We start from the raw sequence: 20,103 nt of genomic DNA on the forward strand, positions 1-20,103 counted from the left end.
TATAGTTTATTCAACAATATTGTTGTTAATGATTAACTCTACAATTGCCTTGTACTTGACTTCTTTGAATTCTGTTTCGCTGAGGTGCTGTAGTCAAAAGAGCATATACTGAGCTAAAAACAGCAAATGCAGCCTAGTTTCAAATATGCATTCATCATTCAGCTGAAGCATTTGAATCAATCAAATAAACTCATCGAAACGTTGACAATTGCAGCAATCAATTGGTTTTTCAACCACTTGAGTAATTTAACTGCTCACTCACGCGCGAAATAACCAGAATTCTTCAGCTAAAAAGTACTTCAACTCTGGATAAAAATTCTCTATGGTTTTAAATCCAACACAGTCAACAGTCAACCGTCATCGAACAATAATGGTTTCAATAATCGGACTTTTAGTCTTGGCGACATTTACCATTTTGAACGGTAGTAGTGCCTTTTCCGATCTAGGGAACCACAACCCATTGAGACCATGGTGGAACACGAATTCACGAACGACCGGGCGCATTGTTGGAGGATACGAAGTTGACATCGCGGACGTTCCATTCCAGGTGTCACTCTGGACCGAGTTTGGATTTTTTTGTGGTGGATCAATCATTGGCAAACGGTGGGTTTTGTCGGCGGCGCACTGTCTCAATGGAAATATGACCGTTCGCGTTGGATCAAACATGGACATGGAAGGCGGACAAGTGGTTGTCGTTGGGAAACAATTTCCTCACCCAAAGTACAATGGTACCACTATCGACTTCGATTTTGCCCTTCTCGAGTTGAGTGAAGAACTGGAGCTGACCAAGCAGTCGCAAGCGGTTGAGTTGCCAGAACAGGATGAGGCAGTCGTCGATGGAACTTGTCTGCAAGTTTCCGGCTGGGGAAGCACACAACACCCAGAGGAGAGTGAAAAATTCCTCAGAGCAACGAATGTGCCTGCGGTTAATCAGGAAAAATGTGCAAATGCTTACGCGAGCGATCATCACATTACAGATCGAATGCTCTGTGCCGGATACGATCAAGGCGGTAAGGATGCTTGCCAGGGCGATTCGGGTGGTCCGCTGGTTGAAGGAAACAAGCTGGTGGGAGTTGTGTCGTGGGGAAAAGGATGCGCTTTACCCGGTTATCCAGGAGTGTATTCACGAGTGGCAGCCGTGCGCGAGTGGATACGTGAAATAAGTGGGATATGAATGGTTAGTTTGCGATAAATTAGATAAATAAAAGATAAATAAAAGAAAATTATTTTGGGAAACATTTTTGAATGACGTGTGCCGCAGAACATTTCCTTCTAATTACTACCAACTACAATCGAGTCCGCATGCTGCTATGGTCACATAAAAATATTACCCGCTGCAATTGATGAACAACGCTGACAGTAGTGACGCACTCAACTTACGCTAGTTGTTGCTGATAAATTGAAGTGCAATTATTGCTCCGTACATATCAATCATACCAGCGTGTATGCATTAGTCATTGGCCTTTCACAGAAGCACGTTTTCAACATTATTTGACATAGGTGTCCTGTGCTGTGTAGAATAAAAAATCATAGAAGGACAAAGTGAACAGAAAAATTGAATATGGCAGCCAGAGTCAGATGCATCGCCCGATTTGCTAACTTACAATTAGTTTTTTACTAATACAGATTTGAAAATTTTCCATTTCGAAAGTTCTAAATCATAATTTTTCAACATTTCTTCGGAGTACTCCATCTCTTTGCGAAAAACATTCTCCACATAATATTCTGGATTGCTGAAAAAATCTACCTTCATTTTCATCTCAAGATTTTTGGTCTACGATGCTATGAGATGTGAATTTTTGAACTAGGGAAAGTTCTAGAAAACAGATTCTTTTGGACCATAACTCAGGAACGAAACCCCTCGCTCCGTAAAATTTTAGTCATTAAAGAATTAGCAAGTTGATCAATAAATCAATAAATTGCTGTTTTTTATTAATGCACACTTTCTTGTAAAAGCTTTGAGGCAGCGCGTCTAATTACAGTTTACATTACAATAACATTCTAATCGCAGTGTATGGGTGAAAATCGAAATTTTGACTGAAACTAGCTAAAAGCATGTAAACATTAACATTGGCAGAATTTCATTACAAAAAAAATGGTTATCGAGATGCTATCGGAGCAAGAGCAGAACCACCGAAAAATCATGACCCACAGATAGTTCGGGAAACACCTGGGAATCCATCGTTGGACGGTGTCCCTAGTGGTGAAGTCATTGAAGGAGAGCCAGGCGACCCAGACCGTGGTCAGGCAGCGGCAGAAAACCAAAGAAAGTTGACCTGGAGAGCGCCGAGTTTTGCGATGTAGAGAACAAAGCATATGTTAAAAAAAACAGTGAAACGAGTCCTTCTCCATGTCTTCAAGGTCCGGAAGGCCCCGAACCGGAACGACAAACAAAACACGTTGACTAAAATCCGCGTTAGGACTTAGGAAACTGTACTGAGAATGGCTGACGAAACTGAGGAGCGTTGCGATGGACGCCGAGACTTCTTGTATTCTTGTATGTATTTTTCTTGTATGGACTCATCAGTGCGACCAGTATCGTTGATCTATTGTGATATCCCCCCGGTGTTCTGCTGTAACCTGCACTGCATTTCTTTTTGCTATTATCGCTATTGAATGAGCAATAACCCTATACATTTTCAGGGGTGCTTGTGTGTATTAGGTTTACCTTCCGTTCAAAGCTTGCTCTACTTCACTCATTCGTTCCTCACTGGGGTAGAATTCCCATATTATAGCTGTCACTGACGAGAACTCATGGCGTTCCTTTGACCAGAGCACTTAAGATAGAAGAGTGCCTTTTACACTGTCAAGAGGCTTCATCGGGGTAATATAGAATTCAGCATGACGGAAGGGTAATGGGGGCCTGAGAATAAACTCATGCTAAAGTCACTTGAAATTGAATGGCTTGATTAGGATTCGAACCTAAATTCGACAAATAACGTTCTTGGTTTAGCAGGCCAACTGTGTGTGTGTGTGTGTGTGTGTGCTCATAGCTATATATTTTCAAGTTAATAAAGTTGTCTGGGCGATTTAGCTTTTTATGCAGCAAGCTTTATAGCTTTGCCGAACAAAGCAATAAGCTTCATTATATTATGGCGGTTGTCGTTAAGCAGCGAAAAGTATGATTGGTTGATTGCTGCTTTTAGCAGAGCCTAATAAACCTACTTGAACTTATGACCTGACTTTTCAAGAAATTATACAACTATAGCTTCTGAAGAGTGGGCCTCTTGGTCGGAAAGAAGTTTTATAGTGGTCATCAAAAGGAGCTCATAGTTTTATTAACGATTTTATGAAATTGGTTATGAAAGCCATTAGAGCAACGTAATAAAATTGCTGCTTAGGATAACAATATTGTTTTTATGCCGAATGACGTCAATCCACCATATTCGCCAGAACTTAGCCTAATTAAGAAGTTTCGGACCACCACGAAGGCCATATTTCGTCAAACACCTGAAGCGTTCGAGTGCAAACTGCCTTTGAAGAAACAGTGTGGAATGTGTTAAAAGAGGTCAGTCCCACCGTTACTCAAAATCTAATGAATAGTGTCGGTTTGTTATAAACTTGTACACCTTGTGAACGGTAAGTTCGTTTTTAGAAAAAAGGTAAGTTCGGTTAAAGAAAACTGACCATGAGTCTTTAACGGTAGTTTTTACAAACAAAAGAGGGGACAGCAGAAAAAAGCAATGAAACAAAGGTGTTTATAGCATCCAAGCACAGTGGGGCAAGACGTGAAGGTGATCAGCAGATCCCCCAACTTGGGTTATAATTAATTAAATGTCATACCTCATTAAAAATCAGGACAAAGCAAGGGGTTGGTGTATAACCATAATCCAGCATAAGACTAATTTATTGTGACGATTTTTTTTGTGTCTCACTTTTTTCGAGCACAGTCTTTAAATACAATCACTTATCAACCAACCCCGATGGTAACCCAGACAAACTCATGCGAATTCTGAGTGTTTTTTGGCACGCGAGAAGCTCTTGACGGTGATATCAGTACAAGGTACAACAGGGTTTCCTTAACATAGTTAGCATCTGCATTTCATGTCGAGAGCGGTCCATAGCGGATGGTTGAATTAATAAACGTGTTGTCCAGAATGCTAAAGCCAGCATGGCGTCCCATCACGAGACTCGGCATAGCCTTGGTAAGGCAACGATCTAAATACGACTACGAGCAACCACGAAAATTCAGGTCAGAACTTTGAGATCCAGCCAATGAAATAAGGACATGGAATGGAAACGTGGTACCGAGACTGGAGATCGCTGAATTTAGTAGATGGCAACAGGCTATGAGGTTTCAATATCCGTAACTCGAGCAGCACGTTTCTCACAATTCTGTGGAAGGTTTGCGCTTTGCCATGGCAAAAGGAAGTTGTGCCACTGTAGAACTATCCCAAGGGCAAGAAGATGTGAAAGATCCATAGCGGTAGGCCCTACTTTTACCAACGCGATGGAATGTTCAACGAACTGAAAAGGGGTTTTTAGTGTTGGGTAGAATGCACTGCTACTTACAAAGTACTCTACCTTATTCTGTTCCCAAGCAACAATGTGAGTTTTATTGTGTCCTTATGGTGGTTTTCAGGACCAATTTTGGTCTAAAATGCCATCATAAGAGTGTAGTAAAACCCAAATTGTTACTTGGGTTACGCCGGCTATCACCGATAGCCCGAGGTTTCATAGGGAATTATCAGGTGGGTTTTCTGGGAGCTCGCACCACTACGGGCCAACGTTTCACCATTCGATAGATCTTGCAGAAATGGCAATAACACAACATGCCCACACATCACATACACTTTTATTTCAAAGCAGCATACGATACCGTTAAACGAGACGAACTATGATACATAATACACAGTGCAACATAGGATCAGGCAAGCACACAAGTCTCGACTTGTAGTAAAGTTGACTAACCACTAGGCTTCGCAGACTTTGGCAAGGCGGCGCAACCTATGCTAGACTAAATACGGAGGCTAGGAGGATTTGGCCTAAAGCAAACTGCGTCGATTGCCAAATTAATGAAAGGTTGATGGTCAAAGGAGAAAAACACATGCCTCCTGCGTACCGTAATCGTTGACAGCGATGCACTAGCAGTGGTAGATAAGTTCGTATATTTGGGATAGACATCTAGCGGCGCATTCAAGCAGGAAATCTGGCCCAAATACTTTGCTCCTCACAAAACGCTACGATCAAAAAGCGTACGCTACCGCTGAAAATGTTCAAACTTTTGATTAAACCCGTAGTTCTTTATGGATTAGAAGCTGTGAAGAGAACCACTATGGATCTATGCTGAACAACAACAACAAAAACAGCAACAACAACAGCAACAACAACAACAACTACAACAACAAAAACATCAACATCAATACTGGATGGCTGCTGGATCAAAGGTACATGCTGATCGGCCTGCCGATGCTCTCCAGTAGGCGGATATTCTTTCAACGGATGTTAGTATTTGAAACCCTGATTGACAACATCGACTGCCCCGAAATACTGGAAAAACTGCGATTCAGCATCCCGACCCGAGTGATGCGTCAATATGAGTTCTTCCGAAGATCGACTCACCGAACTACCTACGGAATGAACAACCCCTTAGCAGTGTGCTGTAACCGTTTTAAGGAAGTTGCGCATATGTTTGATTTCGGTATGAAAAAGTGTGTATTTAGACTAAGAATTAGCATGTAATAAGTAATATGTCTGCGATATTTATTTATATATTGAAGATTAATAAACAAACAAAAACTGTACGGCGATGGATTTGGGTGCACAGCCCTCGGTCTTGGGTGTACCCCATTAGGCATACGTACGATAGGTATGCGGATGTTAGGCATAATTGACGTTAAGCATAATAGACGATAGGTATAATTCCCACATTAGGGTATGGTAAGGTAAGGCATAACACATCGTAATTAGAGTCAGCGATGGCACCTCCTCAGAAGAAAAAAAGAGAAGAGAAAAATTCAAACTGTGCTCAGTCTTCATCGCGATTTATTCTGCTCCGTTTCATTTTAACTGTGCTCTTTCTTGCTGAACGCAGTTGTATGAGCAACCGCACACTGTACTACTCATTGAGGAGAATGTTAATACACTTTGAATACGTTGATGCGATGCGCTGACGTATGACAACTACGGGTAGTTTTAACATGGGTAGTGCGTTGAGAAAAAACGACGATTGTCAGTAGCGGTCATTGCCATCAGAAAAATATTAATCCATTAATGCAATTGAATCATGATTCTTACATTTAGTATATTCAGTTGAGTTTGGCTGCCCGTGAACGCAACTGCATTATATGGTTAGGCATGTCACAACGGCAACAGTGCGAAAAATGTTATTTAGATATGGCAACATTTGAATTCCCATACATTTGCTTCTTGACGCGCACCAACAGGAAAATCCCATTATAAACAAAGGCAATTCTCCGCTAAGATTCAAAATTTAACGACTTTTGATTGTCTTGACGCATCTGAGTCTATAGTTGCTGTACGCGCACCGGTTGTTTTGTTTCCACGTTTACATTTCATTTCTGAAAGCAGTTCTGCTCATTGTGTTGAACAAAAAAAGTTGCACTTTTTGCACAATGAGTGAGGAGTGCTGTAGCTACTGAGAGGACCGGGAGCAAAACCGAAAGTTGCTCATTTAAAGAGCGCATTAAGAAGTTTTTCTGCGCGTCAGTTTTTCTCATTGTGTTTAGTCTGTTTCTCATTGTGTGGATTTATTTCTCATTTCTGAAAGCAGTTCTGCTCATTGTGTTGAACAAAAAAAGTTGCACTTTTTGCACAATGAGTGAGGAAATAACAAGCCTGATTAGAGTCGTGCATCAGACAGAGATTACAGAAGGGTTTCGTTTACTATGCATTAACGAGGCTTTGGTATTCTGGGAATTCACATTGCTGATTTACGGTTAGACAAATCCGGATTTGTATTTTTCCACAAAGTCACAAAACACGTGCTGGTAATTTATGTAGATTTTCAATAAACAAGTACTAAGGGATTAATTGTACAAAGCCGCCGTCAGTCATTTGGTACCCACTTCATCATCTACTTAGGGAATGAACTAAAATTCCTAATCCACCGTCTGAAGTACTTTACACTATTGTATAAATACTGTTTGTCGGTTACGGATTAATTACAGTTCACAATCAACTAGCCATGGTTTCATTCGTCTCAGTTCTAGTTTTGGCCACTTTTGCCGTTATCGGTAGTGCCCTTCCCAATCCCACCAATCCATTGCGTCCGTGGTGGGGTGCCAGTTCACGCTCCAGTGGACGAATTGTTGGTGGTTTCGAAGTAGACATCGCGGACGTCCCGTTCCAGGTGTCACTCAGGAACGACTACGGACACTTTTGCGGAGGTTCCGTCGTCGGTAGCCGTTGGGTTCTGACTGCTGCACATTGCGTTGGTGGAGAGCTTAGTGTTCGCGTTGGGTCTAGCTTGCACGCTGAAGGAGGGCAAGTGGTTGCGGTCAAGAATCAATATCCTCATCCGGAGTATGACGCGTTTAACATTGACTACGATTATGCTCTTCTCGAATTGAGCGAAGAACTGGAGCTAACACGGGAGTTGCAAGCGGTTGAGCTGCCGGAACAGGACGAGGAAGTCGTCGATGGAGCCTGCCTGCAAGTTTCCGGTTGGGGTAACACGCAAAACTCGCAGGAGAGTGGAGATGTTCTCAGAGCTACCAACGTACCGGCGGTTAATCAGGAGAAATGCACAAAGGCCTACGAGGACTTCGGTGAAATTACGGAGCGAATGCTTTGCGCCGGTTATGAACAGGGAGGTAAGGATGCCTGCCAAGGAGATTCCGGTGGTCCACTGGTCGAAGGTAACAAACTGGTAGGAGTTGTATCCTGGGGAGTGGGATGCGCCCAGTCCGGTTATCCAGGAGTGTACTCCCGAGTGGCTGCCGTACGCGAATGGATCCGTGAAGTTAGTGGATTGTAAACTGTTCTGTTGAATTAATTGACCAAATAAATAGCAATCTATAATAAAATATTATATTTTACTTGTTATATATATTCGTATTGGATGTTGATATAACGTTGCAATATTTCAAACAATTTATGTTTTATTTAATATTAACATAAACAGATTATAATATAGAAATAGCCGTCTTTTCACAAAAATTGGAACATGTCTGGTAGAACACGATTCTACTAGACATTCCTCACTGAGTACTATTTTGCAAAACATTGAGATTACCTAAATCATTAGTAAAATAAATTTATTGTGGAAATACAATATCAAGTGTACGTTAAGTGAAGGCCATAATGAAAGAAGGCCACGGAGGGAATTACGTTAAGGGAATACGTTAAGTTTTATAATAACTAAAACCACATCCACTTTATTCGTAATGTTGCGTGTATATTTCTGAGATGGAGATGAATGCTTTCTGGCATAAACGCTTTGGTAAATCCAGGAAAACGATACTTGATGCCGTACAAAAAGCAATGGTCACAAATCAGTGTGGCCCGCGGCTTTCATGGGAAGGTCTAATTTGGCCGATACTATGCCTGCAACTGGCATATTACAATCATTTTCGAAACTACTTGATGCTATAAAAAGAATAACTAGGTAAGAGCAATTCCACAGGGCTTTATCAAGTGTTCAAGAATGTGGAAAATAAGAAAGGTCGTGTCGATAATACTTGATTGCACTTCATAAAGTGAAGTGCTAGGTCGAATTAAATCGGTCGTGCTTCATTATAAACAGTGTCTGCAGTCACTAAGGTGGTTCCAGTTTATGTACACTCATCTTCGACTTTCGCGGCATAACGCTGACAAACGCCACTCATGAAGTATTCCCCCAGATTCTGTTATGCCAGTAGTCACCTATATCACGAGGTTTCATAGGGAATTACTAGGCGGACTTTCTGGGAGGTAGCACCACTACGGGCCAAATTTTCACTATCCGATAAATCTTGCAGAAATAACAGAAATACAATATGCCCACACATCACATATATATATATATATATATATATATATATATATATATATATATATATATATATATATATATATATATATATATATATATCTATACCTATAAAGAAGGATTTCTGTCTGTCTGTCTGTCTGTCTGTCTGTCTGTCTGTCTGTCTGTCTGTCTGTCTGTCTGTCTGTCTGTCCGTATGTTCCTTATAGAATCGAAAACTACTGAACCAATCGGCATGAAAATATGCATGTAGAGGTTTTTTGGGGCCAGGAAAGGTTTTAGTGATGGTTAGAAACCCCTCCCCCCACTAAGAGGGGGAGCCCCATACAAATGAAACACAAATTTCTGCATAACTCGACAACTAATCAAGCAAATAGAACAAAATTTGGCATGTGGGTGTTTTCGGTGACAAGAATTTATTCTATGGTAAATTGAGACCCCTCCCCTCTTTATAAGGGGAATTATAACTCCTCTCCTCTTTAAAAGGGGGGGGGGGGGCTTCCATACAAATTTCCTCATAACTCGAGAACTAATCAAGCAAATGGAACCAAATTTGGCATGTGGAGGTTTTCGAGGGCAAGAATATTTTCTATAGTAAATTAGGACCCCTACCCACGTTAAGAGGGGGGGCTCCTGTACCAAAGAAACACAATTTTCCTCATAACTCGAGAAGTAATTAAGCAAATGGAACCAAATTTGGCATGTGGGTGTTTTTGGAGACAAAATTTTTTTCTATGATGAACTGGGACCCCTCCTCACTTTAGGAGGGGGGGCTCCTATACAAATGAAATACAAATTTCCTCATAACTCGAGAACTAATCAAGCAAATGGAACAAAATTTGGCACGTGGGGTTTTTGAACACAAAATTTTTTTCTATGACGAATTGGGACCCCTCCCCACTTTAGGAAGGGGGGCTCCTATACAGATGAAATGCAAATTTCCTCATAACTCGAGAACTAATCAAGCAAATGGAACCAAATTTGGCATATGAAAGTTTTCGAGGGCAAGAATATTTTCTATGGTAAATAAGGACCCCTCCCAACTTTAAAAGGGGGGGCTCATATACAAACGAAATACAAATTTCCACATAACTCGAGAACTAATCAAGCAAATGGAACAAAATTGGGCACGTGGGTGTTTTTGGAGACAAAATTTTTTTCTATGATGAACTGGGACCCCTCCTCACTTTAGGAGGGGGGGCTCCTATACAAATGAAATACAAATTTCCTCATAACTCGAGAACTAATCAAGCAAATGGAACAAAATTTGGCACGTGGGGTTTTTGAACACAAAATTTTTTTCTATGACGAATTGGGACCCCTCCCCACTTTAGGAAGGGGGGCTCCTATACAAATGAAATACAAATTTCCTCATAACTCGAGAACTAATTAAGCAAATGGAACCAAATTTGACACGTGGGTGTTTTTGGAGACAAACATTTTTTCTATGGTGAATTGGGACCCCTACCCACTTTAGGAAGGGGGGCTCCTATACAAATGAAATGCAAATTTCCTCATAACTCGAGAATTAATCAAGCAAATGGAACCAAATTTGGCATGTGAAAGTTTTCTAGGGCATGAATATTTTCTATGGTGAATTAGAACCCCTCCCCACTTTAAGAGGGGGGGGCTCCTATACCAATGAAATTCAAATTTCCTCATAACTCGAGAACTAATCAAGCAAATAGAACCAAATTTGGCATGTGGAGGTTTCTGGAGGCAAAAATATTTTCTATGGTGAATTAGGACCCCTCCCAACTTTAAGAGGGGGTGCTTCTACACAAATGAAATACAAATTTCCTCATAATTCGAGAGCTAATCAAGCAAATGGAACCATATTTGGCATGTGGGTGTTTTTGGAGGCAACCATTTTTTCTATGATGAATTAGGACCCCTTACCTTTTTAAAAGGGGGGGCTCTCATACAAACGAAATACAAATTTCCTCATAGCTCTAGAACTAATCAAGCAAATGGAACCAAATTTATCATGTGGGTGTTTATAGGCAAGAATATTTTCTATGGTATATTTTCTTTGGATTTCCCCACTTTAAGAGGGGGGGGGGGCTCCTATGCAAATGAAAAACAAATTTCCTCATAACTCGAGAACTAATCAAGCAAATGGAACCGAATTTGACATGTAAGTGGTTTTGGACGCAAGATTTTTTTCTATGGTGAATTGAGACCCCCCTCTTCTTTAGAAAGCGAGTTATGGCCCATCTCCCCTTTAAGAGGGAGGGCTTCCATACAAATGAATTGCAAATTTCCTCTTATCTCGAGAACTAATCAATCAAATGGAACCAAATTTGGCATGTGGGAGATTTTGGAGTCTTCAATTTATTTTACGATAGTTAGAGACCTCTCACCCCTGTGGTAGGGGGATATGGACTCTCATGCAAATGAAACAGAAACTCAAAAACTAATCGAACTCGAGAAATTCGAGACTCTTCCATACAACATTAGTCAATACAAGACCACAAAAACTATCTATAGCGCCGCCCACTGGGGGGCTTGCAAAACTCGAGATTGTGACAAAGATCATCCGAGATTCATGATTTATGTACAACACAGGTTAATTTGTGGCAATACGAAGTTTGTCGGGTCAGCTAGTATATATATATATATATATATATATATATATATATATATATATATTCGAAAGCAGCAAACGATACCGTCGATCGAGACGAGCTATGGCAGATAATGCACAATCAGAGCAACGTAGGATCGGGAGGGTAAGTGAGGCATGACTTTTTTTTTTGTTAGATTATAGTCACTTCAACAGCTTGGGTCATTCGTGACTTCTGCGGGGTTGGGATTTGAACTCGGGTCCTCGGCATGAGAGGCATGAATGCTAACCATTACGCCGGGACTTACCCCTTCGGCATGACTTTCAGCAACTCCTGTCAATTCCTAAGCTTCGCAAACGACGTTGATAAGGCGAAGCAAGCTATGCTAGACTGAATGCAGAGGCTACGAGCAGTTATGCTACAACTAAATGCGTCGAAGGCCAATTTCATGAAAGGTCAAGGCTCAAGGCGCCTCCCACGGACGGTATTTGTTGACGGCAACCGATTGAAAATGGGTAGGTAAGTTCTTGTATTTGAAATTGCTGACGACCGCAAATGTCAGCACGAGTAAGGAAATCCAGCAACGCATAAAGCAGGAAATTGGGCCTAAATACTTTGCGCTTTGAAAGACGCTACGATCAAAAAGCGTACGCCGCTGCACGAAGCAGAAACTCTTGATTAAACCCGTATTTCTTCATGGATTGGCAGCTGTAACAAGATAGCACGGCCGGGTCTTAGACGACTCTTCTGGGACGCTTGAGAAATTGGCTAACAGAGGCCCATGGTCGAGTAGAGACAACTGCTTGAAAAAGCAAGAGCCACACCGGATCTATGCTGAATAACAACAACAACAAAAATGGTACGGCGATGGATTTAGGCGCACAGCTTATGGTCTTGGGTGTACTCCATCAGGCATACAAGCGATAGGCAATATACGTTAGGCATAATGGACGCTAGGCATAGTGGATGATAAGCATGATGTGGGAAGAAACAAGGTACGATAGTTAGAGTCGTGCATCAGGCAGAGGTCACTGAAGGATTTCACTCACGTTAGCATTAACGACGCTTTGGTATTCTGGGAATTCACGTTGCTAATCATACAGTCGGACAAATCCGGATTTGTATTTTTCCACAAAATCTCGTTGCACGTGTTGGAAGTTTATATTTTTAATAAACAGGTACTAAGGGATTAACTGTACAAAGCCGCCGTCAGTCATTTGGTACCCACTTCATCATCCACTTAGGGAATGAACAAAAATTCCTAATCCACCGTCTGAAGTACTTTACACTATTGTATAAATACTGTTTGTCGGTTACGGATTCATTACAGTTCACAATCAACTAGCCATGGTTTCATTCGTCTCAGTTCTAGTTTTGGCCACTTTTGCCGCTATCGGTAGTGCCCTTCCCAATCCCACCAATCCATTGCGTCCGTGGTGGGGCGCCAGTTCACGGTCCAGTGGACGAATTGTCGGTGGTTTCGAAGTCGACATCGCGGACGTCCCGTTCCAGGTGTCACTCAGGAACGACTACGGACACTTTTGCGGAGGTTCCGTCGTCGGTAGCCGTTGGGTTCTGACTGCTGCACATTGCGTTGGTGGAGAGCTTAGTGTTCGCGTTGGATCTAGCTTGCACGCTGAAGGAGGGCAAGTGGTTGCGGTCAAGAATCAATATCCTCACCCGGAGTATGACGCGTTTAACATTGACTACGATTATGCTCTTCTCGAATTGAGCGAAGAACTGGAGCTAACACGGGAGTTGCAAGCGGTTGAACTACCGGAACAGGACGAGGAAGTCGTCGATGGAGCTTGCCTGCAAGTTTCCGGTTGGGGTAACACGCAAAACGCACAGGAAAGTGGAGATGTTCTCAGAGCTACCAACGTACCGGCGGTTAATCAGGAGAAATGCGCAAAGGCCTACGAGGACTTCGGTGAAATTACGGAGCGAATGCTTTGCGCCGGTTATGAACAGGGAGGTAAGGATGCCTGCCAAGGAGATTCCGGTGGTCCACTGGTCGAAGGTAACAAACTGGTAGGAGTTGTATCCTGGGGAGTGGGATGCGCCCAGTCCGGTTATCCAGGAGTGTACTCCCGCGTGGCTGCCGTACGCGAATGGATCCGTGAAGTTAGTGGATTGTAAGCTGTTCTGTTGAATTAATTGACGAAATAAATAGCAATCTGTCATACAACATACTATTTTATTTTTAAGATATCGTATTGGGTATCAAACAATTTATGTTTGATTAAACTTCAATATAATCAGAGTATACAAATCATAAAAATCGCAGTCGCTGTCTTTACAATAAGATTTGTTTGGTGGGACACGAGCCTATTAAACAGTAAACATTCCTTACGTGCTAAGTAACTATTTAACTAAGCTAAGTGCTATTTAACAAATTTAACATTGAGATTAAATCATTGAGATCGAATCGTTTGCAACATAAATTGTGAATTACAACTCTTTAAACAAAACGTTCATAATGGATTCCAATAATGGAAATAGTCGGTCATTCTGTGCTTTCTTACCTAATTATAGATGGACCTTTCAATGACTATCACTATCAAGGTGACAACTGCAAATTACAGTGATGGCCATAATGCCTTCGAGATGGTCCACATAGTGCGTGGACTGATATGAGGAATGATGGAGGGAATTAATTGAGGGACATGAATGCTTTGGTGAATCCTGGGAAACGATAGATGAGGCCGTACAAACAGCAATAACCAGAAGTCAGTATGACCCGCAGCTTTCATGGGAAGATCTGATTTTGGCTCGCACTATGCCTGCAGCTGGGCACTGGCATATTATAATCATTTTCGAAACCACTTGATGCTATAAAAAAAAGCTCTGGAAAACTAGGTAAGGGCCATTCCACAGGGCTTTATCAAGTGTTCAAGAATGTGAAAAATAAGAAAGATCGCTTCGATAATACTTGATTGCACTTCATAAAGTGAAGTGCTAGGTCGAATTAAATCGGTTTTACTATAAATAACACTATAAATAGTGTCTGTAGTTACTTAGGTGGTTCCAGTTTATGTTCATTCATCTTCGATTAACAATGGTCGTAATTTGCACGGTTCTCACTATTGTGGCGTGTATTTTAATGGCATACGGCTCGAATGAGTCGGTCAATCCTTTGCGTCCATGGTGGAATGCGGCTTCGCAAAATAGTGAACGAATTGTAGGAGGTTTCGTAATTGACATTACCGAAGTTCCTTTTCAAGTGTCGCTCAGTGGGCAAGATTTAAGACATTTCTGTGGAGGTTCAATTATCAGTAGTCGTTGGGTTTTAACTGCTGGGCACTGCGTTGGTGGTATAGCTAACGTTCGTGTTGGATCTAACCGACATGCCGCAGGTGGACAAGTGGTGAAAGTTAAAAATCAGATCCGTCATCCGAACTACGATTTGGGTACCATTGACTATGACTTTGCACTTCTCGAGTTGAGTGAAGACCTAGTGATGAGTAAAGAAGTAGATGCAGTCGAACTAGCAAATCAGGATGCGACTGTTGTCGATGGAGCATGCCTGCAGGTGTCCGGCTGGGGTAGCACACAGAACTCGCAAGAGTCAAACAGTGTCCTGCGAGCAACCAACGTCCCGGCAGTCAACCAGGATAAATGTGCAATGGCGTACTCGAATATCGGTGCTCTAGTTACGCCACGAATGATCTGCGCTGGATATGATAAGGGTGGCAAGGATGCCTGCCAGGGTGATTCCGGTGGTCCGCTGGTAGAGGATCGTAAGCTGGTTGGAGTAGTTTCCTGGGGGATGGGATGTGCTCTTCCGGGGTTCGCGGGAGTGTATTCTCGAGTGTCTAGCGTACGTGAATGGATTCGAGAGACAAGCGGTGTTTGAGCTACATGTTTGACTAAATAAATTATCTTCTAAACTACATGTTTGATTTAATAAATTTTCGAAAAAATAGCAAGCTACTCTACAAAATTGCCTTAAATTTTTTTTTTATAGGAGAACATTAAGTCAATAAAAGATTAATTTAAGATTAACCAAATCTCAAATAACTGATACGCAAGTACAAATGATACAGACGAGTATCAGTACATTTCTGTACTACTGTAAATGCTACTGTTAAAGACTAATGAGGTTTAAAAAATGTTAATTGCCAATGCATTTAAAATTTAAGTAGCATCAAAACCAACAATTTACTAAATTCTCGTTATAATTTTTGGTTGGTTTGCGACCCAGTCATTGCCGATCTGGACACTCCTTCACCATTTAAGGGGCACGTATCTCCGACAACATCGAGTCTGTTTTCTTCGAGGAAATCCCAATCTCAAGACCCACTTAAATCTTTTATCGTCTGTCGACTTGTGTAATAGACAATTGAGCGGTTATATAAATAACCATCCGGATTCAAACAGCACAGTTTATGTTCAGCAATCTACCGTGCTACAATGAATTCGATTACCCACATTTTAATTATAACCATTGCAATTATTGGCATTCACGCCCTGCCGGAATTGCAACATCCTCTTCGGCCCTGGTGGAGTGGCGATTCCCCTTCCAGCGATCATCGCATCGTTGGTGGATACGACGTCGACATTAGTGATGTTCCGTTTCAAGTTTCCCTAAACTACGGCTGGGGTCATCAGTGTGGAGGATCGATCATTAGCAGCCGTTGGGTACTGACCGCAGCTCATTGCATAAACTCCGGTAACCTCAAAGTTCGCGTGGGATCTACTCGACATGCTCAAGGCGGACAGCTGGTGAAGGTTGGTCGGAAACTAAAACATCCCAAGTACGACTCCACAAGCATCGATTATGACTTTGCTCTTCTGGAATTGAGCGAAAACTTGCAGCTGACTGATGCGGTTTCCCCGGTGAACCTACCGGAACAAGACGAGTCAGTCGTAGATGGAGCTTGCCTGCAAGTATCCGGCTGGGGTAATACCCAAAATGCAGTGAAGGTTAGCAAGACTTTGAAAGCTACGAATGTACCAGCCGTTAATCAGGAGCAGTGTGCCAAATCGTATGCTTCCTTCGGGAAAGTTACACCACGCATGATCTGTGCCGGGTTCGAGAAAGGAGGAAAGGATGCCTGTCAGGGCGATTCCGGAGGTCCACTGGTTGAAGGAAATACACTGGTTGGGGTGGTGTCCTGGGGATTGGGCTGCGCTCGGCCAGGATATCCGGGTGTGTATGCACGTGTCGCTGCGGTTCGTGATTGGGTACGCGAAGTAGCCGGCGTGTAAAGGAACTTGGATTGGTAAATAAAACACATCGCGCAGGTTTTGATAATGGAGTTAAGATGAAATAAAAAAATATTCCTAATCTAGTAGAGCAATCAAATGGTGTATAAGATAAGTCAATGTGAATACAACTATCGACAGTATTAAGTTTGTCATTGTAGATTTAACATACTAAAATTACCGAATACATCAGGTATGATAATTGCATCATTTACTTATTTATTGATTAGTTTTGTAATTTCTTGTGTGTGAAAATGTTTGAATTTCAAAAAAAAAAACACTGTCGGAGCTGTGTACAAGATATGGACACATGATGGACGTTATGCGACAACTCGTTATTGTAGTGTTCGGATCAGCTACAAATGTTCGATGTAACGAAACACGTTAATTGTAAACTTTTATCCACAGTAGCAAAATACAATGCCGAATGCAGAATATGAATTTTGCAGCTGAATAATTTTCGTTGAAACAGCGTCACTACTGACATCAGGTCTGCAAATGTTGAAACTTTTGTACTTGTTTGGTTGAAAATGGTTAACAAATGAAAATAAACAACACTATTAATACCTCGACATAGTGGACCACTAATTCGCCAAGAAGTCGGAAAATTTAAAAACAGTTAATTTTAGTAAAGCTTGATATCTTCATTAGGGTAACGAACCCAGAATTCGCCCCTTTTATCAGGTTTTTATGTTGTAAAATGAATAAATCGCCATATTATTATAAAATTAGCCCTGAACTCAGACAAGTATGACTATATATTAATATTCTTTCTATTCTGGCTCTTCGGAATAACGAAAATTCAAATTTGATAGTAAAAGACTCAATTTTGAGCAGGAACCTCTAGTACCACATTTCGCCCATAGTGATCCAAAATTCGTCCCCCATGTGACCCAAATTTCGCCCACTTGTTATTTGTTGCAAATTTTACAAATAACCTCTATTATTTTGTTAGAATTGTTGTTGCTATTATTTAACGTTAAGATTATTGCTAAATATGGCAATCAATTTGTATCAGGAATTCGTTAAATGTAAATCTATATTGAAATAAACTGATCACCTCCTGATACCTGATGCGGTAAAACTAAAAAACACAGAGAAGGTGGGGTTTTACTAAATGTTTATTTTCATTGCAGTACAATAAGGCTTTTGATACCAGTTAAAAATATTTAAAATGAATGGTCCTGTTGGCTCTTTTTCTGGTTATTTTTTGAATTTATTGATATGTGGGCGAACAAATACAATTCAGTGCATGCGGAATGGCACAATATTTATTTTAATAGTTTAAATAACCTTATACAATGATTACTTATACCATTGTTTAGTAATTTTTTGGGAAAGAATAAATGATTACTGTGAACAATAAAAAATTAGATGAGCTGGAAAATCTTGATATTGGGATATATATAGACTAATCGAAGGTGAGACTCGAGTTCACAACCCAACCTCTTCCCCAAGACATAAGTAAGCTTAACTGCTATACAGTTAATATTGTTTAGTAAATCACTGTCTGTTGGTTTCCTGTGATACAATTTGAATTGCGGCGATCAACTCAATGGAACAATAAATCACTATCTGTGAATGGGTATGCCGGTTTACTGTATTAAATATTCCAGCAACTGGTTAGCATACCCATCTTACCTACTCAATTAGGAATACCAGGATATTTTTGACATAACTTGGAATTGTTAACTAGCATTTTTGGTTAGACCGGGTTTGAAATGTTAAGATATTGGAGATTTCATGATATTGGGTCGTATGAATAAAACAGTTTACTTTGCTTTTCCCGTGTAAATCTTATGGGAGAATTTGCTCCAATTCTTTAATTCATACGGCCTATTATCGAAATATTCTATTTTATCACCATGATTATTTCTTTGTTGTCTGCATTGCATTTTAAATACTTTTCAAAGTTTTATCCATGATAACAATTTTATTGCTCTTATCTGCTTTAAAATAATAGACGGATTTTTTGCGTGATTTTCCAATAGTCAGATTTATTCTCATGACAAGAAAGATTGTGATTTTTGAGAAAATTATGCGCGTCTTACTAATTCGTGCGGCTTAAATCTTATTATCAATTTCGATGTCGATTATTGCTAATTCAACATTTCGTTTAGTAGAAACCCCATTAGCCCATGTTTAAAAGGTAATTCTTTTGTTAGATGAATTCAAATGAAGATATGATGTGCTTTCTGCATCAAAATATTATTTATTCGATACTTTCACCATTTTGATGAACATAAATTGGCGACCAAACTAATCGATTGTGACTTGCTTTTGCTTATGTGTGGCATATTTGTATATGTTTGATAGATGAGGGCGAAAACTGGTTCACGCAGTAAGTTCGGTTAAGTATATACAGATTCGACCGGGGCGAATTTTGGAATTCATATGATTTACAATACCCAGTTTTCGCCCAGTGCATTTGTGTTCTATTTTCAGCAGAATTGCTATAAAATATTAAAATAAAAGCACAATTATGAAATTTGAGTCAGATATAACCAAATTGATGCGAAAAAAGTGCAAGGAGACACGATTTTCCGTTCCTTTTCCTCAATTTTATTTTGCGTGCTCGTTCTTAGGAATGGAAAAATCATGTCTTAAATACAATACCTATTTTTCAAATCACATTAAATCATAAAAATACATAAAACAACACAACGAATTATATTCAAATAACTGAAAACTGAGTTAAATTGAATATAAATTTAACTAGCAACTTATAATTCAACTATATATTGCGTTAAATCACGGGAATGCCAATGGGAGGGCGAATTCTGGGGTGGGGGCAAATTGTGGGGATCTTACCCTACGTGATTTCCTAAATCTATACCTATAAAGAAGGATTTCTGTCTGTCTGTCCTGTGTTCCTTATAGAATCAAAAACTACTGAACCTATCGGCGTGAAAATTTGCATGTAGAGGTTTTTGGGACCAGGAAAGGTTTTAGTGATGGTTAGAGACCCCTCCCCCCACTAAGAGGGGGGGCTCCCATACAAATGAAACACAAATTTCTGCATAACTCGAGAACTAATCAAGCAAATAGAACCAAATTTGGCATGTGGGTGTTTTCGGTGACAAGAATTTATTCTAGGGTAATTTGAGACCCCTCCCCTCTTTATAAGGGGAATTATAACTCCTCTCCCCTTTAAGAGGGGGGGTTTCCATACAAATTTCCTCATAACTCGAGAACTAATCAAGCAAATGGAACCAAATTTGGCATGTGAGAGTTTTAGATGGCAGATTTTTTTTTCTGTGGTGTATTACGACCCCTTTCCCTTTTAAGAGGGTGGGCTCCCATACAAATGAAATACAAATTTCCTTATAATTTGAGTACTAATCAAGCAAATGGAACCAAATTTAGCATGTAGGAGATTTTTGAGTCTTGAATTTA

The 20,103-nt window shown here is 40.6% G+C and overlaps 3 protein-coding genes across 8 annotated transcripts in view; 2 read left to right on the top strand and 1 right to left on the bottom strand.

The window, feature by feature from the left end:
- Positions 1-20,103, bottom strand: part of LOC128733667 (beta-arrestin-1) — a 175,079-nt gene that overhangs the window by 98,013 nt on the left and 56,963 nt on the right. The window lies entirely within an intron of this gene.
- Positions 371-13,638, top strand: LOC128735537 (transmembrane protease serine 9-like). Its single transcript, XM_053830019.1, has 4 exons — positions 371-807; positions 907-1,163; positions 7,131-7,935; positions 12,900-13,638. The coding sequence occupies exons 1-4, from the start codon at positions 371-373 to the stop codon at positions 13,636-13,638; spliced, it is 2,238 nt and encodes a 745-aa protein (XP_053685994.1).
- LOC128735538 (trypsin 5G1-like) lies at positions 15,164-16,710 on the top strand. Its single transcript, XM_053830020.1, has 2 exons — positions 15,164-15,349; positions 15,880-16,710. Exons 1-2 carry the CDS (start codon positions 15,164-15,166, stop codon positions 16,708-16,710), a joined length of 1,017 nt encoding a protein of 338 aa, XP_053685995.1.

Source organism: Sabethes cyaneus, chromosome 2 (genome assembly GCF_943734655.1).
Source record: "Sabethes cyaneus chromosome 2, idSabCyanKW18_F2, whole genome shotgun sequence".
NCBI lineage: Eukaryota > Metazoa > Arthropoda > Insecta > Diptera > Culicidae > Sabethes > Sabethes cyaneus.